This window comes from Etheostoma cragini, chromosome 7 (assembly GCF_013103735.1).
Source record: "Etheostoma cragini isolate CJK2018 chromosome 7, CSU_Ecrag_1.0, whole genome shotgun sequence".
Lineage (NCBI taxonomy): Eukaryota > Metazoa > Chordata > Actinopteri > Perciformes > Percidae > Etheostoma > Etheostoma cragini.
In genome coordinates this window covers 14,374,758-14,402,447 of record NC_048413.1, presented here as the reverse complement: position 1 = coordinate 14,402,447, position 27,690 = coordinate 14,374,758, and the positions used below count along the sequence as shown (strand labels likewise).

The 27,690-nt window shown below is 40.7% G+C and overlaps 4 protein-coding genes across 8 annotated transcripts in view; all 4 read left to right on the top strand.

Annotated features, from left to right (window-relative positions):
* Positions 1-27,690, top strand: part of LOC117948347 (homeobox protein Hox-C10a-like) — a 54,097-nt gene that overhangs the window by 23,665 nt on the left and 2,742 nt on the right. The window contains exons 3-4 of one of the 4 annotated variants that reach the window (XM_034877944.1): positions 200-478; positions 15,132-15,173. The exons of 1 other annotated variant lie outside the window; for it this stretch is intronic. The gene's annotated coding sequence lies outside the window, so the exon portion shown is untranslated. The remainder of the gene's footprint in view (positions 1-199; positions 479-15,131; positions 15,174-27,690) is intronic. 2 more of the 4 variants (XM_034877945.1, XM_034877946.1) reach the window with 2 other exon arrangements.
* hoxc6a (homeobox C6a) lies at positions 5,156-6,798 on the top strand. 2 transcript variants are annotated; one of them, XM_034877956.1, is made up of 2 exons: positions 5,156-6,041; positions 6,489-6,798. In XM_034877956.1, exons 1-2 carry the CDS (start codon positions 5,645-5,647, stop codon positions 6,794-6,796), a joined length of 705 nt encoding a protein of 234 aa, XP_034733847.1. In that variant the 5' UTR covers positions 5,156-5,644; the 3' UTR covers positions 6,797-6,798. The 2 variants fall into 2 exon arrangements, with proteins under 2 accessions (XP_034733847.1, XP_034733846.1); XM_034877955.1 differs by having other exon boundaries at positions 5,158-6,041; positions 6,486-6,798.
* On the top strand, positions 8,323-11,260 carry hoxc5a (homeobox C5a). Its single transcript, XM_034877957.1, has 2 exons — positions 8,323-8,980; positions 10,207-11,260. Exons 1-2 carry the CDS (start codon positions 8,503-8,505, stop codon positions 10,413-10,415), a joined length of 687 nt encoding a protein of 228 aa, XP_034733848.1. The 5' UTR covers positions 8,323-8,502; the 3' UTR covers positions 10,416-11,260.
* hoxc4a (homeobox C4a) lies at positions 18,290-22,017 on the top strand. Its single transcript, XM_034877953.1, has 2 exons — positions 18,290-20,554; positions 21,066-22,017. The coding sequence occupies exons 1-2, from the start codon at positions 20,119-20,121 to the stop codon at positions 21,422-21,424; spliced, it is 795 nt and encodes a 264-aa protein (XP_034733844.1). The 5' UTR covers positions 18,290-20,118; the 3' UTR covers positions 21,425-22,017.

Below are 27,690 nucleotides of genomic sequence, written 5' to 3'. Positions count from 1 at the left end.
ATTGGCTGCGGCGAGCCACGTGGCACACGCTCTATGAACATGAACTTTATGCTGTTGTCTATTCTCTGGTCCTTCCCTTGTATCAGCAGCGGACTAAGCTTGGGCGTAGAAACGTCTTCTTTCTTAACTCTATTATATTACTAAATTAATTTTGGCGCTGCTTCGTGTGGTATTCATCCGATCTCCGACTTCCTGACAGAGGGATCTTCGGGACAGTCGCCGCCTCTAGCAGCCGCTGCGTTTATCCCCCCCACCCCCCGGAGGCAATAAAGCCACGACTGGGAAGAGAAAAGGAGCCAGCATGCCTGCTAGAAAAGACTTTTCTCGGCAAACAAACACCCTTCCTCCGTGAGCTCCCTATGCGGGATGTGAAGACAGTACGTGGTAGATGCGCGCTCTGTTGATATTTCCCACTCGTGACCCCTCAGCCGGTGTGTTGGACCACAACGAAGCTACAAACTACGGAGAGCGTGCAGGGGTAAGATCACAAACACATCTCTATCACTCTTTCATAATGTTTTCATGATGTGTTTGGCAATCAGCTGGTGCTGGCTGGGTCGAGATGATGAATGATACAATGTGTGTGAGTGATTGGGTGAGTGAGTGAGTGAGCAAATGAGATGTCTATTTTGTGTAGTTATGACCTGACCTGTAGCACGGGAGGCTGCTGTAGTGGCACCTGCGTGCGTCTTGAACGCTTTAGCCTACATTAGCGGAGTATTTTAGAGATTTGCTGATGTGTAATAAATTGCCTACTGATAGTAAACTTTGTCATCACCCATCACCAGGCAGTGACAAATTACATTCGTGTAATCTCAATATTGTTTCCATAGTTGTTGTCATATTCAGCTTATGCCAAGGGCCTTACTATCATATCATATGCAATATGGCACAGACACACACACACACAACCACACACACACACACACACACACACACACACACACACCCACATATATATTTACATGTACAATATATGTGTATATCCCGACAGTGCCCCCTAGCGATCAGAGGTGTGTCATGTGGGAGTGGGCGGGTGTTGAGGCTTGTTGTTTATGGCTGCTGGTTTTCGGCGGCGGTTCACTGCGGATGTCAGCTGACCCAGCTGATACACTGCTGCCAGTGAGTAACATCCATGGTAACCGCACGAGCTGACACCGAGGAGTGTTTCTGAGTGTCTGATTTGTTGTCACCTCGGAGAATGGGAGATTGCTCTGATATATCGTTTTGTTCTGATATAATGAGATGCAGTGATTTGTTTTATGATGCTGTGACACAATCACTGACGACATTAATGATGAGCAGGATGAGATTTTATTTACACCATTTTCATTTTACACCAATAGCAAAATATAGTAACACAAATATTGTCATTGAAACCACCAGTATTAACATTTCAACTACTAATTTAACATCAGTTAGTTGTGATCGAACTGCGTGAAAAATGGGTTGTGCCTTATTCCAATTTTTCTTTCCAACATTTTGACATTTTGACATTGAAATTCATTTCTAAACATCCACAGCATGTGGAACATCACTACACACATAAGCAGCAGTGTTTGTGTGTGTGTGTACGTTTTATGTGCATTTATAGTTAGCGGTTGTCTCATCAAAGATCAGTTTGCTGAATGCTCCCTCTGTGTTTTATTATTGTCTGTGCCGAGACAAAATATTTTTAGCCTCATAAAGTGATTTCATGTGTTTCTGTCCCCTGCTGAAGCTCAGCAGTCTCTGCATTTTAATCTTGTGAAACTCAATTATTGGCAATGCCTTTGAAGTCTCATAACCTACTGTTCCACACGCTGCTTTTTTCCCTTCAGAACCATTGCCATTGCAATGAGTCGTGTCCGTTGCTGCCCAATACAATGCCTGCAGAGAGAGAGAGAGAGAGGGAGAGAAAGAAAAGAAGAGAGAAGGGAGTCTTTTATACATGACGTTAAAGTTGTTAGGTAAATCTTGGTTTAAAATAAGAGGGGGAAACCACAGTCTATTGTTTTGCCCTGCAGTGTTTTTAAAACCAGAGATAGGTTCGCATAAAACCCCATGAAGTCATGAATCTGTCCGCATCACCACATTTAGAACCTCACTTACAAATCCCGACAGGGCAAAAATTTTGCCTACTAATGGTCATAATTTATGATGTGTGGATCAACATGCGCTCATTGGGCAACAGCTTCCTGAGTGCTTAACGAGCATAAAGTCGAACACTTCCGGACATTAATTGGGCTAGCCAGCAATGGTAAAGTGCTTATAGAGGGCTTTACATTGTTAGTATGTGAATTACTCCTTATTAGTAAGGTTAGAAGCGGGGGAGAGGAAAAAGCATCAGGGGCAGACCAGACTTTGCCTTCCTCGCTGTGTTTTTAATCATGGATGATAATGCAGAACTTTTACAGGCCCCATATAGCTAATTCTGAGTAATGTTGTGCTGTTGGATATTGATGTATAAGAATGCTAAAGAGAAGCTATAGGTTCATGGACGTGGATGGGCCCTGTTGGGTTGCAGGAGAGCAGGCTGTTAAATTAGGCCTTCAGAAGAGCCAATTAAAGTGTTCATTTAAAACCGATCCAACATGATTGTAACTAACATTATAACCTCGACAAATATAATAATAAAAGAAATGATGACAATACTAATGATGATGTTAATAATAATAGTCCTGTTACGCATGATGTCCATCAGGCGTAGCCTCCATTGCGCATTCACCGTAGATAACTACAAATAGAGCATATACTTAATTAATTAATTATTAATGCTAATTATTAATATGCATGGCTAGTACTAAGTACCAGGCTATTTAAAAAAAAAAACATAGATATAATTTTCGTCATAGACCTTGCTTGTTCATTCGTTCATAATATCCGTTTAAAGATCGTGCAAACTAGGACCAAACGGCTTCTTTCCTTCCTGCATCAAAAGCAGCGCTTGTGATTTGCCTCACGGGCCGCAATAAAACGCTAAAACACGAGGGAAAGAATGACCTTTCTAATTCTGCACACTGGCATAACCTCTGCTGCATTCCTGCCTCTCCAGTCCACACATTGGCTTTAGTGTTCAGCCTTTATTTACAGCCTGGACCAGCGTGTTTTTAGGGTGGGCTGACCAACAATTGAGAAAAATGTGGGCTTTTAAACTCAAATAATTCAATCTAATTTGTAATAGTTAAAGTAAAGCTTTTAATTTGAAAGCTTTTTATAATGAGTAAATTAAAACAAATGCATGGTGACAGAACAGTAATTGTTATGATGAAACAAATGCTTTCACAAATCCTGTACACATGCTGATTCTGACACCGTGAGCATGACTAATCAGGACAGAAAGCAAACGCCAATTTTATAACATTTTGGGCGTCACTGCTATTGTCTGAATTTAAATTCAAATTTCATTCAGAATTTATGTAGTGAATATATTTTGTGTTATGTAATGTGTAGTGACATGTGTAGTAAAAACATTCATATAGTTAGATCCTGCTATTGCGTTTGTAATGTCCCATGATCAACTAATTCGTTACTTAATGTCAAATTGAAAAGGACATTTTATTCCCGGGACAGTAGTACTGGGACATTATACCTTCCAACTTTTGCGCTTTATTTTCCTCAAATCTGGACGCCGCGGATGTCACATATGGCCACGAATAAGTTGAAGGGAAACTTTTATTGCACCAGCTACTTCCTTCTCTTTGTTCTTGTCTCTTTTATGGGCTATTCAGGATCCCAAACAACAGACCAAACAGTGTTGCACGTTTAGGCTGCAAGTATTCACCCTATTGAAGAAATCAATGAGGTGGACCAAGAGGCTGCTGCGTTTGAACAGACATTTTCAATAACTGTATTGATTATTTTATCGGTATCTCTTATTGCCTGCTGCGAAATGTCCCAATAATGTGGCATATATTGTTTTAAATGAAGATGTGGATTTTTTTTCCTGTCTCAACGTGCTTGTTTTAAAAAATTAATATAAAAAAATGTTGTTGGTGTAAAACTACGCTCTTATCGGCTGCACAAAAATTAAATTAAATTATATGGATCACAGAAAACTGAGAGTGAGAAGATGGTCTCTTTTCTATCATCAATGTGGACTTTTTACGCATTTACAGGCAGCACATTTCGCCCTAACATGCTGAAGTTTTGCAATTCTTTTGCAGAACACCTCTAAAGTAATTTCCAAACCCATAATTTGCTGCTGAGATAATTATCGTTTCCCCTTTCTACAGTGTGTGTGTCAGAGGAATGTCGAAGTATGATCACAATAGGGGGAAAAGGTGAACATCTGCATAAGCATTTTAACACGTTGCATTTTACTGTAATTCAACTCTAGCTTCTGTGCGTACATTTAAAGCATATTGTTAATTGATATGAGTTAAATAGACTGTACCTGAGAGCTGTGAGCTCATAGTGAACACCGGGCACTCTTGGCCTGTGGAAGACTTTGTCTGACGTCTGCTGGACAGTCGCATAACTGATTAGATTTTCAAAGAGAGTGACAGAAATGATCTTCTTAGACGAAGCTCTTTACTAGTCGGCCGAACCTATGCACGCTATTTCCCTTGAGTTAATGCCCCCCACGTGCTGTGCATTGCTTTAATTTCTGAGCCTGGGAGGGAGATTGCTGCTCGTGTTGCAGGGCTTTGCTGCAGAGATAGTTGTTGGTGTGCTGGGGAACGTCACTTGTTTTATTGCCCTCACAGAAGAGAGACCATAAACGCATTCTTACCACCTACACCCTCCCCCAGTTCACTGCAAAAGCATTGGAATTGCTCACATGCCAGATAATTCATACACAATGGAAACATTAACAGTATGTTGGAAACTCGTCGATATGGCTGAGATAAACAACAAATGCTAATATGCATTTCAGTCCTTACACAAAGGCGGCGCGTCCTGCGGGATGAAAGCATATATATTGTAGCCCATTGCTGCAATGGTGTTATGAAATTAAAACTGTTTTGGAAACACACACACACACACACACACACACACACACACACACACACACACAAACACAATTACTCACACAATCTCCGAATCAGGGTTTTGCTTTATATTTCAGTAAACTGCTTTAATAGCTGATTTCCTGAGTTGCACTCTATGAGACACATTTGGCGTTGTGTTCATGTGTTTTTATGCAAATTGTTCGCCTTGCAATGAATGTGATCACTGTATCATTCAAACTGCCCACATTTAACATCAAACTTCCTCCCTAAACAACACATTCTTAATCTTCAAGTAAAAATGTCTCATCCAGCCTAGCTTATAGTGTGCCACTCCAACTCCACGTTGTGTTTATCGGCATTTAGCTCTAATGTTCAAGCTCTGAGCTAAAAGCTACAGTTTCTCCTCAACTCCTGCCTCTCAATTGGTGGAGAATGGTCAGCTGACGTTGTCATATTGTCTCTCACCGAGCCAAGCCTCGGCTATAACACTCGGGTTTGTGCGTCTTAACCGGAGATTGAAAATTAATAATATTGAATCCTCAAAGTAGCCCACATCCAGTTAGAGAAGCTGAAAGTCACGGAGAAAAAAAGAAGACCTTGGAAAAGGTGTGGTTGGTTGACACAGACGGAAAGGAGATTTACTGAGAACGAGATTGAAAAGAGACCGATAAAGAAGTGGGGAGAGTTGGAGAGAGGGTTACAGGCAAGGTATGAATTCTTATTTCGCAAACCCGTCGCTCTCCTGCCATTTATCCGGTGGTCAAGATGTTTTGCCTAACGTACCCCTAAACTCCACCACCTATGACACAGTCAGACATTTTTCGTCTTACGGTGCTGCTGTGACCCAGAATCGGATATATGCACCTTTCTACTCTCCTCAAGATAATGTCGTTTTTGGGTCTGGCAGGGCGCAATATGAATATGGATCAAACGTGTTTCTTCAAGACAAGGACGTGCTCCCCAGTTGCAGACAAACAAACATGGGACTCAATACACAAAGCCACATTGCTCAAGAGTACAGTTTGGATCAAGGAAGAGCAGGAGCGCAGGATCAGAAAACCAACATCCCGATCTACCCGTGGATGCAGCGAATGAACTCACACAGCGGTGAGTTTTACTACGACAAATAAATTAAGGAAATGGGCCAGTTTTACGATATGTCTTACCAAGAGAGTAAGTTACTTTTTATGGCCCCATAAAACATTACTGTATCCCCTCGACTTGTAGACGGGCCTTTGCATGTGCAAACAAACAGCTTTCATATTAAGAAAGATATATTAGTTGTAATCAGTAGCGTGAGACAGAGAGAATGCCTTATGCTTTCATTATTTTAGATAATAAAGCAGAGATGCCCTAGGAGATAGGAATTGTCTTTCAGTGAAAATGTGTTTATTTTTCTTCGTGGATTTGGTTTACAATTATGATTTTAACAATGAGGTAAGACTTATGATCAACTGCTTCAAATTATTATTAGAGCACAGCATGCTTTTTGTGTCAAATGTGTCTTCGCCTTATAAACGATTAAATTAGTGACTTCACTTTGTATTTCAGCAGGAGTGGGCTACGGGTCAGACAGACGCAGAGGACGTCAAATATACTCTCGTTACCAAACACTCGAGCTGGAGAAGGAGTTTCATTTCAACCGCTACCTGACCAGGCGCAGACGCATCGAAATCGCAAACGCGCTTTGTTTAACAGAGCGCCAGATCAAAATCTGGTTTCAGAACCGACGCATGAAATGGAAGAAAGAGAGCAACCTGACCTCCACGGTAACTGGAAGTGAACAGACAGGAGCCTCTCCAGAGGAGGAGCGCAATGGCGAAATTGAAGAAGAGAAGGAGGAGGACAAGAAGAAAGAATAGTTTAAAGATGAAGAGGAGAAAAAACAACAACTGATGACCATCAAAACCCAACATAACTACCTAAAAAATCTATAAGGACTTGAGAGCGACTTTACTGCGACTTCACTGCATGATGGCTACCCGCTGCTCTCCCACTTGTATCCATGTTGAGCCTTAGAAATCCAGATTATTTCATCCACAGCCCCTGTGACATTTGGAGTGCTGATTTTCTTTTTCCTTTTTCTTTTTTTGGTTATTGCAATGTCACACTTGTATTGTGAAAATAAAAAGAAGTATTCATTTCTACGTTATTTCTTATGCCAGTAAAATCTATGTATTATCCCCCTACACCCCATCCATCACTGTGAACTCTTTGATCACTTCACAAAATACAGTGTTGGTCAGACTTAACTCAGTGTTTTACATGTCCATTCCACGGAAGGAAAGGACCGGCGGACACTTTGTTTTATAGTATCTAATACTTGAATCATCTGCGGAAAAGTGTCCTGCATAAACATGAAAGTTGCACGAATAAAAGACTATAGTCAACACACACACACACACACACACCTCTGAAATGCCTGTAAATAATCGACAGTATACTATGTAAATCCTGTGAGGACTTATGTGCATTTATCCGCTTTAATAGACGCTGCATAACACACAACTGTGCTTAGCCCCATTTTCTGATCATTTGAAACAATAGGCTTTCCTCGTGAGATAGATTTGTACACTAGTCATTCTTCACTTCTGTTTTGGAGTTACGAATTCATGTTTTTGTCATAATTGTGTATCATGGAATAAAATATTTGTAAAAATGTCACCCTCGTTTTGTGTTTTTTGCAATCATTGCTTGTTCTGAGTCAGATAACCGCAAGAAAAATGTCTTCAAACACGTTCCACACTCGGTTTGTGTTGGTGGATTCATTTTTAATTTTATTGTGACCTTTATGGTGAGAGCAGGCTGTAAAGGCAAGTAGGTAACAAATAAGCTAATGAAGTGATTTTTAAAACAAATGTTGGCCTCTTAAATATGAAACATTCAAATTTATGATTGACATCAGAAGTACGGGAATGAGCTGTTGTCCAATATGCAGTTACACACTATAACATTCCCGTAGCGGTGTTAGGCTACAACACAACGTCCAGCGATGTTAAAGATGTTAAAGTTTAAGAGTAGCCTTATACATTTTAACCAAGTGAGTACTTTAATTCATTTTATTAGTATTGTATTTTTTATCATTTGGGGGGTGTTGGTGGACTCGCAGTGTGTCGGGGGCAGAGAGCTCTGTCCGGTTCTGACCGTTCTGCCCCATACCAGACACCAGATGACGCTCTTGTCTTACTGTCCTGCCCTTTTTGCGCTAAAGATCTCTGCCTGGTCCTCAACAACCAACAGCTCAAAGTTTACCGGACACGTTTCTCCTATTCATCAATATCCCCATTGAGTATCAAAGCCAATTTATGACTGGCCAACATGTGCACGTGATCCCATACAAATACCCCATATTTGGGCAGCGCACGTCGGATCAAGAATTAAAAAAAAAAGATACCAAAGCTTACTCCACCTATAAATCCTGGATTATTTTTTTTAGGGCAGACAGCTCTGAATTTTCCAAAAGCGGCTACAAAGAAAGGCAATGATCAACAAAAACAAGGAAATAACGGCAGCATACATCCCGCAGGTTAACAAAAAATAAAGTAGGCTATCGGTGATTGGTTATAAAATGAGCTCTCATGTTGACAGCTGCAATCTCAGGCAAACAAGCGAGACAACTTCTCCTAGCACTATGTTTAGTTTCGATCTTTCTGGGCGCACGTCCAGCCGCTATGAGGGTGTTAATGTGAACGGGATATTCACATGTCCCGTCCCCACGACCTCTGTTGAACGGGAGGAGATGAAAACTAGCCTGCGTGGCAATACGGATACTCCTCTCCCGTCAGGAGCACAGATAACCATGGTCTCCAGTAGCTCGTCCGTGGACGCAAGCGGGCTCAACTACTGCAGCAGCGCGCTGCTGGGACGAGGGGCAGACCGAGATCCGGAAAGGAGCGCAAAATCCGGCGGCAACAAGAGCCAGGAGAGCGAAAGAAACGCGGAGAACACGCAAACGGTGAAACGACACACGAATGTGAACCAGCGTCAGGACAGTGAGCAGCGGCCACAGATTTACCCATGGATGACAAAACTGCACATGAGCCACGGTAAAGTTTGCCTATTTTCTAAAGTGCGACTTTCGATGATTTGCCTTATTCACTCTTTACGCTGCAACACTTCTTTTCGCCCGATCTAGTTTCCCTCTTGAGTTTTATAGGCCAAACGCAGGAAATAATAAAAACTCGCAGTCATAAATTTTATGACAAAGGCATCCATTGCTCGTAAACCTGCTCTGTTACGGTGAAGAGGTGATCAGTGTGTGATTTATGGTGGTATAATTGGATAAGAGAACAAAACTGTGATAAAACTATGAAATAACATTCACAAATTCTGATTTAAGTATTCGTTTTTGCCTTGCTTCGTTTATTCTTAGTTAATGTTTTACATTATTAGGCTCACTGTGTGTGTGTGTGGGAGAAGCTTTAGCCTTAAATTGAACTCTGGGAAACACCAATGCCCTGACCCAATCATGAACTTTTCACCTCTAAAAGATTAGAATAGGCGTGCTCCTTCTCCATGCCTTGGAACCAATGGTTGTCCATGGGCTGCATGCGGACAGCGAGCACATTTGCTGCAAAAAGAAGCTACTTTTGTTTTGTGTTCCTCCATGTGCAAACACCCAGGAGCACACAGCAGGGACGTTCAACTATTCCAGTCTAAGAGCAGGAAAGGCCTGTTGCTTTACTTAGCACGCCTGTTCATGAGCAACTCTATAAATAGGAAACATATCTGGAGAACATCAGATTCCATTTTTTGATCCGACTTCTTTAGATTTTACACATCTGTTTTTCCTCCCACGCTGTTTAGTCATGTGCAGCGGTATCAGTCGAGGCCAGTGTTTACAGAGAGGCCAACACATTATTAGTTATTGCGTTTTACGTATTACAATAAAATACGATTTCTTAAGTAATAGTCTTGTGCATACGTATTAAAGCAAAAATAATGTATAGAGGGCTCTCCTACCTTTAAACTGAGTATATTTATTGGATGTGGTTACACCATCCTTACCAGTCTAACATAGGCTACATTTTTACTACACAAATCCACAGTAAGTAATATCAAGCTAAATTATGTTATATAAAGATGGTTGACCTTTTAAATGAGGGTGGAAGTGGACATAAATTAATAGATGCGTGCTTCTATTGCTTATTTATAGGGATAACCAATCTTTTTTTTTATGTATAGGCCTTTGTAATAATACTATTAGCCTACTATTATATTTATTGACCACTTCAATGCTGCTGAAAGCTAACTGATTTTAATACCACTTCAGAATCGGAGGGTAAGCGGTCCAGGACCAGTTACACCCGCTACCAGACTCTGGAGCTGGAGAAAGAGTTTCACTACAACCGGTACCTGAGCCGCCGCAGGCGCGTAGAGATCGCCCACACCCTGTGTCTAAACGAGAGGCAGATCAAAATCTGGTTCCAGAACAGACGAATGAAGTGGAAGAAGGACTCAAAGATCAAAGTAAAGGAATAAAAAAGTGCACCAGAGAGCGGGGTGCATGCAGCACGTTTTCAGCCCCACGTTGCACAGTGCTGGAGTGCCGCCTGACCTCCGGATGAACTGCTTGGAGCAATGACATCATGACACCGCTCTGTGTGCTTCATCACCAATTATGTGTCACTTGCTGCAGTTTGGGACCTAATGTATTGAATATCACTCACTTTGATCAATCGGTTTACATTTCTAAATTAATTTGCTGCCCATGCGATGATAACCTCACTTTGCTGCACGAAGGGGACAAGAGGTTGAGGGGAGCAGGGTCCTTCCCGCTGCAAGGCTTCTGGTCTGCAGTGCACTGAAAGGCTGCACAATGCTACTATTAATCGACGTTTTTAATTAGGACAGGAGTAGTGGGGGATGGGTGGTAACCTGCATCTACATCATTTCCTACAATATCATGATCAAGTGTTTTAAAAAAAAGTTTAAGGTCAACGAATCAAAATAAAGACAAAAATAAGAACAGTGAAATAGTTTCCCAGCAGTATAACTCCTTTTCCACCTCTTTATTTGTCCTTTTGTAAATTCACTCTTTAACATGTTGCAGTGGTTGGATGTGTGATGTATTCAGTGAGCTAAAATCTTTGTGAGTGGGTTTCTGTGAAGGCATCCTCTATGTGTCATATCCTTGTGAATTTAAATCATGATGTATAATTCAGCGACTGTATGTGATAATATTTTGATGTGCAATAAAGCCGTTTCTCTCGCCCTCTGTAAAGGTGCCTGGTTCACACGAGGCCTGTCGGTTTACACGAGGCCTAATAACTGATAGATGGCTTAATTGTCAATTGTAACCAATAAAGTCTAATCATTAAAAGTAAGGCATTGTCCTTTGGTCAGTATGCACATTTCTGTTATTTATTTTCTAATATCGGGTTAGCGGAATCACACAGCTGGTATGTAATGACTTCTGCCATGGGTCTATTTAATTAAACTAGCCTACTATAGAAATGTACTTTAAAAAAACAAAAAAAAACTACTACAGTTTTTCTTTTTTTCTTTTGTGTCATCCTACTGATCACGCTTTTTTTTAAATCCTGGCTTGGAATCCCTAGAATTTCGTTGACTGACAACCGCACTCTGAAGTTTAAGGCCCTCATAAAACTTTATTGCCCCTTTTCCAGCACTCCACCACAGTCAGACTGCCGTTTCCTGTTTTGTCAGGGAAGGAAGCGACACGCTAGCCGGTGATAACACTCGCCCACAACACAACATGGATGCAAAACGTTGGTTTCCTGTGGACGCAGACTGACGCGCCATCACTGTGAGACCATTTGGCAACTTTATGATATCGCCCTGCTCTTTAATCCTGGCATCGTTATTCTGTAGTTACAATAACACTATCTGCTGCAGAGGACATAAAAGCAGGTCAGTTGCTGGGTATCTGTAGCAGCAGCTTTTGTAAAAGTAGACGCAGCACAGCCCAAGGTTCTCAAGTAATCTCTCCATCACCATATAAAGAAAATAAAAATCAACTCACCTCTTAAACTAATAGCTTCCTATTCAACTTCCTTGACGGTTATGAGAACCGGTCAGCACAGCGTCCACTTTCTCTGTGCTCTGTTAAGCCTAACCTATGCATGGACTATGTATTGAATTCCTTTTTGAATGTCTTTTCTTTTAGGACATTTTAAAGTTTACAAGGTTACATATGCCAATTGCCCCAAGCAGGGCCTGTGAATGGTGCACAGGAAGCACGTGGTGTCATTTAAGTGGGTTTTATGGCCTGGAAGAGCTGACAAACCTTCGATATATACACATCATATATAATCTTAACTGTCCGGAATCGCAGCTGCTGGCTTCCCCTTATCTGAGGAAGAAAGGGCTTTGTGGCAGTGAGGATGCAGTACCTTTCTCCGGACTGTGTAGTCGGGTGGTGGGGAGGACGGAGAGCTGCTGCAGTAAGTTGCTTTTAACTTTGCCGTTACAGGCCTGCGACTGTGCTGTTATTTCACCGTCAGTAGATAACGCTTCTGTTTCATATTAGCGTGACTTTGAACGCATGGCTGTTGAAGTAACTTCATTATGGTTGATATTAATTCATTGAGAAAAAACGTTTTGTACTTTTTTTATATATCAATAACTGGAGAAATGTTGTTGATATTTTAAATGTTTGATTTAGCAGATTTAGTCCGAGCGAAACGGGATTATACGGAAATGCGGCTCAGTTTGGGTTGTCAAGAGGATTATTATTTTTTTTGCAGCATCTTCTTTATATTTGTAGGCCTACCCTGTTTTAATCGTACGGAATTAAAAGCAAATGTAATGCCTTTCATCACATTCGAGACACAGTGGCAGTCCGTTTGATTCAACAGTTTGCTTGTTGATGCTGTCAGGGAGAGAATCAAAACATATTTGAAAGAGAGTTGACTTGAGGAAAATGAAAAGCCATCTATAAAATCATCATGGCGTTCAGCTTCACCATTCACCCCACCCTTTTCTATTTGTTTAATTCTTACTAAAGTCTCTTAGGTCTTGAAATAAATGACTAAGTGACTTTTGTTCTGTGTGATGCTGTTGTCTCATAGTTTGAAATGCTGCACCAAAAACCTATAAAATACAAAACCTTATTAAAATGCTTCATCTCCCTGTCCCATTGACATGATGTTAGTGTTTGTCCTCATGAGCTCCTGTTGTTTTAGGTTCATGTCTGGGCCAACAGACAGGTTGGATACGGAGGCACTTTGCAGTGTAATTATGCCTGTGAACAACAGTGTGGATGCTAGAGGCATGACTGTTGCATGTATTTTTACCCAATATAAGGATTATTTGTTTTTCACCCTAATACCCCTTCTGACGTGTTGTCCTCACTGCAATGCCAGATATTACTGAATTGATCAGTTTGGAGACTGATGAGGCCATATATCTTATAAGCCCGATAATTTTCTGTTGATCTATAGGGCACATCATTTAATTGCCCATATGTCTTTGAAAGTAGTTCAGCCTAGAAATACTGATATTTTCTTAATCAATGTGTGGAATTGCAAATGGATCATTTTGATATTGAGTCTTGTTTGGGTGAGTGTAGCTAAACTGGGCGAGCCACTCGCAGCAAGGGTGCTTCAGCGTCCGGTCAGAGGCTAATGCAGGGATTAAATATAATAGAAATTAACCAATTAACTCTCATCCACATTTTCTCTGATCCAGAGTTTCTAGATTTAAGGTTAATATATCATAAAATCTGTGCACCTTCATGTATGTAACACTGTGTCATCATGACACAGTCTATATTGTTTTTGATCTAAGAAAATCTGGATCTCTTTTTGAGTCTGATGTTTTCAGGTGTTCCCTAGGATCAATTATACACTTCCAATAGGGGGCGCTGTAACACGCGCCTGTGTGGGTGAATCACTGGGGGGGGGCAATGTGTCCACGTAAGGGCGTGAAATTTGTGCTCTTTACATCCCATGATTTTACTTGATTTTGCCTTCTTTTATGAACAGTTATTGCCATATTTAGAATTATAAAAGGGAGAAAATTGTCATCATAAACTAAAATAAAAAAGAATCCAAAATAGACCGTTGTCTTCCATTAAAGACACCATGAACTATTTTCTCTTCTCCAAAATGTGTGAAACAAATTTGATGTATGATATGACATCGTCATAGAAAACGCAGACCCTTATTATAATAGAAATGATTATATTGTCATGACTTCTCACTCATTGCATGTTGAGAGGAGGTTTTGAATCAAGTAGCCTACGTTGTTGAAATCAAAGACACTCCATATGTAAACAATCTAACATCACCACAGTACAAGTGAAATCGTCTAAACTTCCGTTTTCACCGCCGTGTTCTGTGCTGTTGTATTCCCTTTCTTTGACCTGTGGAGCTGACTCAATCATCATTCAATCCTCAAAGGTCATTTCCGGGTGAGCTAAGACTTCCCTTTGTCTGAGCCCAAATAAAAACCATAGAGTCCCATTACCTCGTTTTCGAACCCAGCCAGAATTTATTGTCCATGTGAAAACCACGTACTTCTTTTATTGACTGCCCAAGGAAATACCATAAATGCTTGCAAATTTAGTTTCACTGTCTAAAAAAAGGCCCGTCCTAAACGTGGCTGTCCTCGGTCCCAGTTCTACAGGAGCCCACACATGCCCAAGCTTTCTAGGACAGCGTCCCTTCAATTAGGCTAAATAACAGAGGAGATCGGACGCAGAGGGACAAACTGAAGGATTATCAAGATGAAATAATAACGCAACACATCAAAACTGTTCGTTTCGGTGTTTTAACACTGGGAGATTAACTGTAGGAAACTGGAAGGAGAAATATGTTGTCTTAAATAATTACATATGGATGTTCGATTATTTATTACATTTATTGCTCATAATTTCAATTGATTCATTTTAATTTAGTATTGTCATTTGTTTGATGTGGTGGCAATTTTGAATGGAGAAAAACACGGAGTAGGGTAAACACACAATGCGTCCATTCCCTTCAACGTTACGCGCCTGATTACTGTGACTTTACAAATAATTGCTCAAATTAATTCAGATAATATACAGTGGATCATTTATTGATCTAATACATTTGTTTTTAAAACGTAAATATATCAATTTAACAATGTGCACAATGTTGGCTTCTTTAACAAGAATTAAAATTTTCCAGTTTGATGCAAAAGTAATTTTCCTAACAACAAAAATGTCCTTGATCTAAATTTTCGTTTTCTTTCCTTTTCTCCCCCCCCCAGACAGTTCATCGGGTCAAAATGAGTGGGACCGTGGGTTTATCAGTAAGTGCTATCCATCGCCCCACACATATCCACCTGGCTTTAGTCAAGAGATGTGACACTTCGTGGAGCTTTATTTGGCTGTAGGCAAACAGCTGGCTGCACTGACATCACAGGAACTGACGCCTGCATGCATACTCTCAACGAACTTGTTAAGGGAATCATAAAAGGACTGCAGTTCACAATCAAACCGTTTTTACTTCCGTTTTTATATTTCAATTTCAATCATTAGGTACAACAACAAAAATCTACTTAAACTCGAATTACTTTCCTCCGGGAAACTACTTGGCTCTAGTTAATGGCCAGAGAAGCTGCACTCTTGTTGCACAGGTGAACTGCAGGACGAGTCTAATGAATGATCTACAACGTTGCTGTAATAAACTGCAAACCGACCAATAGTTTCTGTGGGGCATCTAGTATCTAAAACCACCTCTGCTCCCCTCGCTGCTGCTGTTAGAGGATATTCATATCAACTAGTCTCCAGTCTGTCTGCACTTCATTAAAACTTTCTTTTTTTTATTTTAACTGGACCAACGTTATTACACCTGGGGAGAGTAAACGTGTAAAGGCTATTAGGTTAAGGGTTTGATTAAAAGCTCATTGTAACCATTTTCATCAGGGAGCAGAATATTGCTGCACTGTCTGCATCCAGGTTAGGTGCTGCTGGGCCACCAAATTAAAAAAACATGCCATGCACGGACACAACGACAGCCTCCACATAGTTTCGCACAGATTTATTTTGTTTACATGTGTACATGTGTGAACATGCTTGTACTGCTGTTATTTAGTAAGAGTGTTTAGGGAGGGGGAAGGGGGGGGGCTTAACAATTTCTCAAATGAACAAATAAAAAATCAAATTAGTCCGCCCGAGGGCCTCGTTTTTTGTACTTCTACATTATAACTAGTTATTGAACTAGGAGCACGATCTGAAAGCCATTTGTGGGGAGAAACAATTCATTGCTGTCTCTCCATCAATAATCCTTGGCAGTGAACTATTGGAACCAGTCAAACTCGAGGGGTGAAACGCGGGTCAGGCTGTCTAACTAATATTAAAATGCGTCCGCCAGAGCGCATGGGGCGAGAGGGAGTATGTGATGTGCGTGCAGCTCTTCCACTCTGGCTGGGTGCACAACAAACGGCGTGTATTTAGATGAGCATATGACAAAGCCAAATGAACACGAGTGAGATTTTGTGTACCGTTTTCTTCGTTAGTATCCTCTACTGTTTGTTGGTTCACGATGTTTTGTTCTTCAATAAAAATTAAAAAAAAATTATGAAATTCATAGACAGAATGCACGCGAGAGGAATATAGATTGAGATGCTCTTGCGTACAGCGTTTGAAGTCCCCTGTGCATTTCCACTGTAATCAATTCCATTCCCTCACAATCTGAGCATGTTTGCTGTTTTTAATAACCCCGAAACAGGCCACATGTCTGATATTGCATTTTTCATCGGAGGCTTTTCTCATTAGCTTCCAGAGTGTCAGGAAGAAAGGTTACCGAGCGGTCAGTATGGTAATGGCTTGCAGAAGAAATGGTTGGGAACAATAGAAACTTATTTTTCATCTGTGCTGTCACGCCGTCCCTTTGTATGTGCCGTGTTTGGGACTGAATATTCATATAGGAGCTACCTCAAAGGCAGAGGTTGCATGTTAAGAATAGAGGCACTCTTGTCCTTTGCACACGAAGCATTTGTGTTAGTGTGTGTGTGTGTGTGTGTGTGTGTACACGACTTTTTTTGAGAAAATATGTTAAAGTGGTATTTTCTTTAACAGGAGAGCAGTCTTGATTTGTGTTTGTCATAAGCATCTCGCTTTGTGCAGTATTTCTACTCTAGTGCAGTCTAAATATATTTGTTATAACACTGCTCCACTACTTCAGACATGATGACCTGCTTCATGCCTGCTCGCATGGAGGTTTGCCTGAGAGATCCCCCCTTGCCGTGTTTAACCTAAAACACATTAGTTGTCTATATGTACCCTGTAGAACCGAATTTGTGTGAAGTACAAACAATCGCAAGTACGTCTCTACAGGAATACATGGGCCACTGAAATACCACGCCAGAAAATGGATTCTTCTGCTTCTGCTCCTCTTCACGTCTCTCTGCCTTCCTTTTTTCCTTCCTGATATTGAATATACACGCAGTGATATATATACAGCCTGCATCCAGACACTGACAATGCAATAACATTGTCACAGAGTGTATTCATAGTCCAGACAGCCCGTAGATTGTGTAGGTAGGCCACAGAGAGCAAACCCATGTGTGCAGTGTGCGGCTACTACTGTGTCAGACCCTGTAAAACACGTTAGGAACCAGGGGTCGTTTCAAAGTGACTGATTTACGGCTTTTATTGCTCTATAAAACGCCTCTAATATCCTCGCCAGGGATAATAGAAATGTCGTGCGCATTCTGTACAAACAGGACAGCCAGAAATGCCATTTCCCTTCTCGCTTTTAACCATATTATGTAATTATTGCTGTGAAATAGATACACCCGTAATATTGCAATTTGCTGCTTTTGGCCATATTTTGACTTGTGTGCTACTTCTTCTCAGACTTAATGCTGTTGTTGTTTTTTTAAATCGCAGCCTATTACTATTATTATTGTTATTGCTATTATCATTGTTGTTGTTATTATTATTAGTATTATTATAGTATTTTCCTACTTGTAATTTTGGCTGTTGGTGACCCCATAATTGTCATAACAATAAAAAGAAAGAAGAAACACTGTACCTACTGTATAATCTGGATGTTGTTGGGAGGCTGAAAAGCTATTAGGGAGTTAATCTCTCTCTCTCTCTCTCTCTCTCTCTCTCTCTCTCTCTCTCTTTGACACAGCTGACTCTGAGATAAGAAAGGGAAGCATACTGTAAGCATGACAGTTTACACAGTCAGGCAGGATCAGTTTACAATATAACAGCAGCAGCATGTGGCCAGAACGGTCAGTGCTACAGCCAGGGAGAGCATGCAACATCTGGAGGCAGCAAGACTAAAATATATTTTTTCTTATTGTTTTTTTTTTTTTTTTTTTTTTTTTTTACATATTTGGAACAAGTGGGACTGTAGATTAAATGACCATATGTATATAGGGTATTGTAACAATGTTGTGTATATAAATCAGCTAAATTTATTTCTGTAGACCTACATTGCAGTCTTCACATTCTTCCTGTCAGAATTTTCTTTCACAAATATGGGTTGTAGCTGGTCTACACACAGATTCAGCTGATTTACAATGTGGTCACATATTTTGTATTTAAGGCCATAACTGAGGTCACAATATTTCTTGCAAGTAAAGGATGATGACTTTTCAATGTTGATAGAAAGAATTCAGTTAAGAGCAGCCTTTGTGTCAGAAAAATCCTTAGTGCTAAAGAATCTGAACACTGGTGACTTCAGTTGTATTTGGTCTTCAGGACTGCCCTGCATGTGGGAGGCTCTTCAGTTTGATGTGAGGGAGTACAAATGCTCCAAAATGCTCTTACTTTCCAGGCAGCAATGACCAGATTTAACTTCTCATTGACAATATGACTCCTCTGCAGTGAAGTCCGCAGATCCTAATGTCCTGAGATTATCTGGTCTGTGACACCTTAACAGTATTGGTCCTAATGGTTGTGTTCCACTGCTGGCTAGTCTGTTGCATCACGGTGGTGCTGCTCTGCACACCTGACAGGCTTGTGGTGACTGGTCTGTGATTTCACAGTATTGAGTTAGTTTGGTCTGTTGGCTGCTCCACTGTTGTCTAGTCTTAATTGAATGTCTAGTATGACTTTGCTCTACTTGTAGTTACTGTTTTGTTGGTGTGATCACAATGTTTATATTGATATTTGAATGTAAATATCAAAGGCTTTTAATACTTTTATCTTTCAGAATAAGAGGTTATTATTAAAAGTTAACGGCATTTGTTACACTTTGCCTTCTACTTTTTATTTGCTGCTTTTACTGTTTTATACCGTAGGCGGGGACCGCCAAGGCTTTTCTTTATTCTAATCATCTTATTTGCTTTGTTGTAATGTAAACTACACCTTTGGTTCCATCAGATTGCAGAATCTGATAGTATGCCTGACAGCTTCAATCAGGCCCATTTTTATAAGTTATCCTTACCCATTTCCAATTAAAAGTTGAAGGCTGAGCCTTTTAATGAATAGCCTGGGGAAGAAAATGTATATCAATTCAAAATAGACAAATCTCTCATCATTGAATGAAAGCTTTTGTTCAAGCAGCCTGTCCAGCTTTATTCAACATTATAAATGATCAGGCCTACTTTCAAAAACAAGCCACACCTCCAGTGCATCTCACCACTCCAGTCCTCTCTGACATTTAGATTCACAACAAACCTATTATAAAATTGTGCTAAAAGCAATATCATCTTACAAAACTGATGCAGCTCTAATTCTTAAGTGTGTTAATGGAATCTGTTTCACAGCTGAAGTGCTGATGGTAAAGACTGTACCTTCATTAATTAGCAGCAAATAGCCTCCACGCTTTATATAAAGGTTAACAAAATGATTGGTTTGCTATTGTTGTACCCTATCCTTGGTAAATCACCTATTGTCCCTTTGAATAATTGAGACCAGTGGATTTTGCCTGTTTTAATTTTTCCTTGGTCAGCAACTAGCTACTAGTTTTGTCCCCGAGATCAATTGCCTTGGTAACACAACCAGAGAGAAGGGGGGGGGGAGAGAGAGAGAGAGAGAGAGAGAGACAGAGAGAGAGAGAGAGAGAGAGAGAAAGAGAGAGTGAGAGAGAGAGAGAGAGATTTGTGCCCACAATGGCGACTGTAGGTATGCTAAATACCTCTGGTTCCTTATCCGGGAACTACCTCTTACTCTGCTATTGGGCCATTGGGTCACGTGGTAAAAGTAACTTTACAGGGCTGCTCGCAAGTAGGAGGGCTTTATGGAGCAGAAAAACGACAAAGCTAGAAAAATTATTTTCCACTCCAGAAATTAATGATCATGAGCTCGTATTTGATGGAGTCTAACTACATTGATCCGAAATTTCCTCCATGCGAGGAATATTCGCAGAATAACTACATCCCTGAGCATAGTCCCGAATATTACAGCCGCGCAAGGGAGACTGGCTTCCAGCATCACCATCAGGAGTTATATCCTCCGCGGGCAAGCTACCAAGAGCGCCAGTATAACTGTGCAAGCATCCCTGAACCTGTCACGCCAAGGGGACATGGAGTACCCCATTCTGCGCACCTGCTGACAGGTAAAGGGCAACCTGCTTCATGTGATACCCCACAGTTGTCCATGTCCCCCGCCACCCCACCGGCCGCAACCTCCGCCTGCAACCAAGCTACCCCGGAACATCCTAACAGCACAGCCTCCTCCAAGCAGCCTGTGGTGTACCCATGGATGAAGAAAATTCACGTCAGCACTGGTAGGCAACTTGTGTGTTTATGTTCCCTGCACTCCTCATGCTCCTCTCCTCCTTTCCCTCCCTTTATCAGTCCCTCTGACTCCCATCTCGTTGCCAGCCCCTGCTCCGATAGCAGGGAAGCCTTTGAAATGGCACAATTGAGGCGGATTTACGACTCGGCATTGGTAATTACACCCACCATAAATTTTATAGCCGAGGTATACTCAGGGCAGCCGTATCACCATGTGGCTTCTGCTGTTATGTATTGCGCGATAGAGAGAGGGGAGAAATGAATAAGAAGAAGAAAAAAATTGAGCTTTGTAATCTTGCATTAATAATTTAGTCCATAGTTGGATGTGAGTGTCCTCTCATTACCCTGAGAAGTTCTTAACTTCCCATTTAAATTTCTCAAACAGCTAAACATTCATAACCAATAAATCTTTCTAGCCATATCTCAGTTGAGGCCATTCTTGTTTACCCCTCCTTTCCTCCCTTCTCTGTCTTCCTTTCTCTCCACTTATCCTTTTTCCAGTGAACTCGGGTTACAATGGGACGGAGCCCAAGCGGTCTAGGACAGCATACACCCGGCAGCAAGTCTTAGAATTGGAGAAGGAATTCCACTATAACCGATATTTAACTCGGAGAAGACGCATCGAGATCGCACACACCCTGGTTCTCTCCGAGCGACAGATTAAAATCTGGTTTCAAAACCGCAGGATGAAATGGAAAAAGGATCACAGGCTCCCGAACACCAAAGTGAGATCCTCTTCCTCCTCCGGGTCCAACACAAGCTCAGCAGCCGGCGCTGTTGCCGCTGCCTCGGCCAGTAACACTGGGGCCCCCGACGAACTCACCGGAACACAGCATGGCGAGGATATTACCAGGTTATAAAACCACGATCGGGGCTGGAAAAAGAACTGGTTATTTATAGAACAATTATATATTTTGTTTTCGTAGCTATCTTGTGCGGTTTCCTTTAAGTCCAAAGTTATATAAAATGCATGTTATATAGCATGGATTACTGCGAATACCGATGAGTTATTTTTACGTGACACAGGGTTTAATTTATTTGAAGCTCAATTTAAATGATGTTTTTTATTAATATGAAGGAAAAAAATGAGAAAAAATATACATTTTATCAAAATGTTATTGTGGGCCCTTCTTTTGCCCTGCTGCCCAAGGTGAAATGCACAATCTATTTATTTCAAACAACACTGGAAGGAAATCAATATAATAATAGTTATTTTTGGTATAAAAAAAAGCTGGAACACACCATTGATCTTGAACTTGTTTGTTTTGGATAATGTGTGAATTACCTCGTGTATTTCTGAAACAGGATTTTGATTTACAATTTAGTTTTGTGGTGTTGATGTTGTGTTTAGACCGTTAAAAAGCAGATTATTGTGAAATGCAATAAACGGAGTGTAGTGTACTTGTGCTAATCATATTGGTCAATAAAACAGTGAGTGTCTACTAGTTTTATACACGTTTGGTCGAACGTCATTTAGGCAAGATGAGGTCTGCTATTGTTTTTGGTCTTTCTTTTGGAGGGATCACCTTAAAAATTGTACAGATGTGTGAATGAATACTTGAACATTTCAAGATGGAAACAAGAATCACTGTGTTTTCAAAATGTGTTTGTAAGTCATGCAGCTCATTCTTGCGACTTTAAATTACCAATGTGTACTGTGTGTGTGTGTGTGTGTGTGTGTGTGTGTGTGTGTGTGTGTGTGTGTGAGAGAGAGAGAGTGAGAGACTGACTGTGTGTTTTAAAGCCTAATTTATAATAGAGTGAAGTTATTTCTAAAAAATGAAATAGTTTATGCTGTACATTACGTGCAACCTCATCAGTCTGAAGGGGATTCAGTTAACGGTTGAGAGAAGCCACTGAGGCCCTCCACTCTGCACTGCCTCTGCGAGGGCTTCCTTCGTCCTGACTTGAACACAAAGCTGCATGCGTTCAATTTAGACGACATTTGTTAGATTATGCATTGTTGTGGAAATATTCTTATTCATTTTGTAAGCCAAGTAGTTGCCCTGCTTTTTCTATAGTCCACTGAGCCATGCGGCTGAGTTTTTAAATGTAAAGTAAATAAAATATAAAATAAAATAAAGTCGTGGGTTGCACATAGATTCAATGTAATGCTGCTGTTGGGGAGCTGACCTTTGTTATCAGGCTCTGTAGCAGTACCCTGACAATAGAGAAAGGAATGCTGATGTTTTCTTGTGTTCACTCTGAAGCTTGTATAAACACTTTGCCATATGTACATGCTCTCTCCCCAGTGGGTACTTTACCTCCAGAGTATGCAGCAGCTCGCAAGAATAAAAAAAAAAATAAAAAAAAAATACAATTTCAAAAAACGGCGTGACGCAGTGCAACGTCACAGTCCACAGGAGGACCAACACACGACTGTAAAACCTGCTGGAATTATACAACCATTTTACAAAATATCACTCAAACTGCACATCTCAACTGAAGTGTCTTGCTATTTTTTTTCCCTCACAAAGATGCATTCATCTTTTTTTAGTTTTTTGGACAGATCTGTGCAGAAGGATTTCAGTTCAAACATGACTTAAACCCAAAGACGCGCAAGAATTTGATAAATTGTTGAATTGTGACATGAATAGGCCTTATAAAATGCCTCGCGTAGTGGGGGGCAAAGGAGCACAAAGGGAAGAGGTATTCTCCATCATCAATCTCTCACTACAGAGCTTTGTGTTATGTTCTGGAAAACAGATCTGACAACAGCCAGTTTTGATCCAACCAAATATGATGTACCAAGCCGTATCCTTTACCATTATTCCCAAACGCGAGCGTTTAGATAAAGCACTTCAACTGGACTAGTGCGGTTAACATCTGCCTTTTGGACGTGGCTTTTGGAAAGGCACTAGAATGGTGGTGAGACGGCGCTGAAAAATGAATCCAGAAGCCTTTATGTTGCTGGACAGTTGAGAGAAATGAATGTGCTCTCCACAGTCGCAGCATCCCTCCAATCCCTTTCTAGGCCCTGTCGCCTCCATGTCGCGAGGCTGAAAAGGTACTTTATTGAAGTTTAGGGGCGAAGTGGGAGAAGACCGAGTTCACCTCGAGGACACATTTTCTGTCCCATTAGGCTCATTTCAGTCTGGATAGCCGACCTCCCCAACCCTGTGACCTGACTCACTCTCTATACGTGTACCTTCTTTGTGCCCCCTCACTGGTCACCCTTGGCCTCAGCTTTCTTTGTGGATTTTTCTGCATTGTGTGCAGAGACACACGGCGGCGGGGCATCACTGAATGTGTTGCTCCCTTCGTTAATCAGAGTGACCCAGGACAGTGTTGAACCCTCGGACAAATCCTCTCCTCTGCACCCAACAGACATGCAGGACTTGTAAACATGCGCCTGCTTTGGAGCATCTGAAACCGAGCTGGCAACAGTTGGTGGTAACTTTCACCGCAGTTAATGATAACAGAAGTAAACATAGTTGCAATATTCTGATAGATTATGAAAGAAATGCGGGAATCTAAACCTTTGTGTTTCAAGCTTTAACGAGCCTGTACGGTGAAAAAAGAGAAATTATTGTCCATTTATATCCCAGGCGTTTTTATGATATACCCTCAAATGAAACTGATAAATTACAATTTCATTAAAATTAGCATCAAACTTTAAAAGTGTCACACATCCCAGGGATTAATTAGATTCCCCAAAGTCTTCAAAAACAGAAGGTAGTAAAAATAGTCTGCCATAATATGACTTCTGTGACTTGAGAGAATTACTGGCCTCAGGTTAGTGCTTCCACTCAAAAGCAAGCTGCCAATTATAGCCAGTGTTTCTGACAGGACTGGGACAGTTGGTCATTGTGATTAGTTCATGGACAGGGACCTTCAAGTTTGTAGCTAGAAAAACCTTGCAAACTTTTCCCTGACACTCCACTCTTTTATTTTCCACATAATATTTCTTCAAATGAGACTGAGTGCAACTTGTATTTCTTTTTTTTTTTGCCCCAGTTTTGCTTTATGCTCCAGATGTATTATTGTTGTAACAAACATTAAATATGAGCTACTTCCTGGATATCGGTTTAACTGTTTTCTGCTACTTTATTTGGAAAAGCTCACTTCTTTCTACGAGCAGTCTTGAATTTATCCTAATATTCTTATTTGGATGCATTGAGCAATAAACGTCTGGCTTCTCTTGTGTGGCCAGGACCAAATATTCAGCGCTTAGGGGAAAACATTCGACAGCATGCCTTCTAAGATAAACAGCTGACACTGAAACCCAAACAACTACTCTGAGTGTCTTTCAGTTGTGAGTGATCATTCAGCCTCCTCCCTGTGTGTACGAGGCTGCAGGTGAAGATCAAATTGCACCCTGAACAATTGCGGGATGTTTGAGCTCTTGTAATTGAAGATTTGTAGGCTACATGAGGCATGATTTGCCGAGATTTACTTTTCTGGACTTTTCGTTGACTTAGCTTTGCCAAGGAATTAATTAACACAGCCATGTAAGGCCCTGCTCAATTTAGTATGAGAATAAACAGAATGGGTGATTTAAAATGATTATTTAAACAAAAGCTCGTGCCGTTTGTCAGTCATGAATCCGTTTTGTCCTGGGTTTTATTAAACATTGGCCTAGTACGCACAGACTTCTCTTGATATTTACACTCATTTTTGTCATAATATTTAAGGCTATAAAAGCGCACACACACTTTACACATACTCAGAAATAATTCTTTAAATTGTTTAAATTCAAAGCTATGTAATTGTCAGAAGATAAACATAAATAGACTAATACCATACTATCCGTGACTTAGTTTAATATTGTATCTTTTTTTGCATAAATCAGAGCTATTAAAAGTTTAAAATAACTTTTGCAGCTCGCAGGAATATCGTGTATTTCATGTGTTCGAAATTCAGTGTTTAAATTCCTCAACACTTAAACATCCCTAACCGGTTTCTTCTCTGACTCAGACTGTTGAATCACACATGATTTTCAGCTCGCATTGCACCGCTGCAGGCTCCCTGTGATTTATGAGCAGCTCCGTCGAGGACTCTCGCTCTCACACATATAAAAAACTTTACACAAACATAAGAAATGTTTGAACGAGAGGCAAATACGACACAAAAACAATCAGCTGTTGTGCGTTGTGTGGATTATTGCCTGCTTTTATTTTGTAATTTTTTCCCCTCACTTGTCTCAGGTGCACGTCTTCTTCAACAACTTTGGTTCATGATGAAAGGTCCGTGGCCGGTGTATTGTTATGGTGTAGTATGTATAAACGGCAGCCATGGCAGTTGCATAAAGACTGAGAGTTGAAACAGGGGTCATGCTACAATTTTCCAGGGACAGAGAGGCTCTCTCGCATTGACCAGCAGTGGGTGTGTCATAAATCCGTAAATCTCTCTCCCATCCGTTCACTCCAGGGAGCAGATGTACCATGTCTTTTCTTCATGTGTGTGTGTGTGTTGTGTATGTGTGTGTGTGTGTGTGTGCGCGTGTGTGTGTGTGTACATATACTAGAGTTTACATAAAACTAGATTTAAAAACTCAATCAGACATGTTAAAATGATTTAGTGTTAGTGCTGGCAAACATTTCAAGCAGGGGGACGACAAAGCAGCTTTGATCAACACTCTGATATCCCACTGTAGACTCCCAACATCACATCATACAGAAAATGATGGCCTGGGTAAACTTGCCAGTAATACTTTATGTCATCATAACGCCTCCCTGAGAAATTTTTCATTAGCCTATTTGCTGCATCGTTGAGGACCTTAGAAATTACAGTCATTTTCCCACTGGGGGCCCAGACCGTCACTAAATTGAGTTATGAATGTGTTATTCACTTTTCATTAGCACAAGTGATCTGAATATGGGATCCTGAGACTATAGATTCACAATTATGTATAGGTTAAGTGAAAATGCGCTTTTTATTTGATTTGCTCTCCGAAAATGATTCTCCTGTGTATTTGTGTGGCCACCAGTTGCATTCATACAGCAGTCATCTAATACTTTAAGCACTGAGCACTCTGAGGACAGCTGCTGCAGCATTTGGAGATACATTGATATATACACATTGGTGCATGAGATGCAACAGAAAATGTAATGTTAAATTCACTGCCAGAATTTAAAATGCAGGATTGAAACCTGCCATCACTCCCTTGATTTGCATACCTTAAATTATTGCTATACATATTTATAGATATAATATTTTCTGATTATGTAAAATGTATATATTTAGAAAATTGTTTGTAAAACAGGCATACAGTTTCATTACATTTTCAGTCAAACTTATAGCTTTAATAGGCTGCCAACACTTACACCCTGGACCTCAGATTTCACAGGGAAAATATATAAATCATGTTTATTCATTACGCTCTAGCATTATTGTCTTTTAACAGTATAGATATTCTGAAAATCCTCACATTCTCCCCCAGGATTTATGTTTGAGTGCACTCTCCAGTAAGTTGTGCTTTAAACAGGCCCAAATTAATACTCTGTTAATGCACATGCTTATGCTAAAGTCAGGACTTGTTTAGGAAATTGACAATTTGTGTCTTTTCTTCACGTATGAAGTAAAGTATGCAAAATCTAGTCCTTTTTATTTCATCCTGCATTGTTTACAGCAATATAGGGCACGGGGCCCATAAATCTTCTCCTTGCTCTGCCAAGACAGCGCCATTTGTATTCACCGTTTTAACCGACAGCATCCTCTGCCCATTAACGTCTTCTCCCCAGCTCTCTCTCAGTCTCATCTTATCTGCCCAGCTCTGTCCCCTGAAAGTAGCTACATTAACTGATCCGTGCATTGATTGAGCTCCTAAAAACAATTATGCTTTTGGAGTGTACGGAATATATATTACATGTGGAAAATAAAATAAAAAAATAGAATAATTGTGTTGTATTCTGCTGATCCCCCCCCCCCCCCCCCCCCCCCCGCCGCGCATGTGAGAGTTTGCAGATACTCCCCATTCCCAAGGACCATTTCCCTTGTAAGTTATTGGTATACAAAATAAAAGTTTATCGACGATTCCCTCGGTTGTTTGTGTCAGCAGGCGAGAGAGCGCAGAAGGTAAGGAGGAATTGTAAAAGGGTTGACACCCAGAGCGACCGGCGCGCTTTTGTGTGAGAGAGAAAAATGATTTATTGCCACTGAGGCGGTTCAAACAGAGTTCACGGAG

Coding starts and splice junctions, on each gene's coding strand:
- hoxc6a (XM_034877955.1), top strand. CDS start 5,645: ATGAATTCTTATTTCGCAAACCCGTCGCTCTCCTGCCATTTATCCGGT. Junction 6,042..6,485: donor GCGAATGAACTCACACAGCG/GTGAGTTTTACT, acceptor TTTGTATTTCAG/CAGGAGTGGGCTACGGGTCA.
- hoxc5a (XM_034877957.1), top strand. CDS start 8,503: ATGAGCTCTCATGTTGACAGCTGCAATCTCAGGCAAACAAGCGAGACA. Junction 8,981..10,206: donor AAAACTGCACATGAGCCACG/GTAAAGTTTGCC, acceptor ATACCACTTCAG/AATCGGAGGGTAAGCGGTCC.
- hoxc4a (XM_034877953.1), top strand. CDS start 20,119: ATGATCATGAGCTCGTATTTGATGGAGTCTAACTACATTGATCCGAAA. Junction 20,555..21,065: donor GAAAATTCACGTCAGCACTG/GTAGGCAACTTG, acceptor TCCTTTTTCCAG/TGAACTCGGGTTACAATGGG.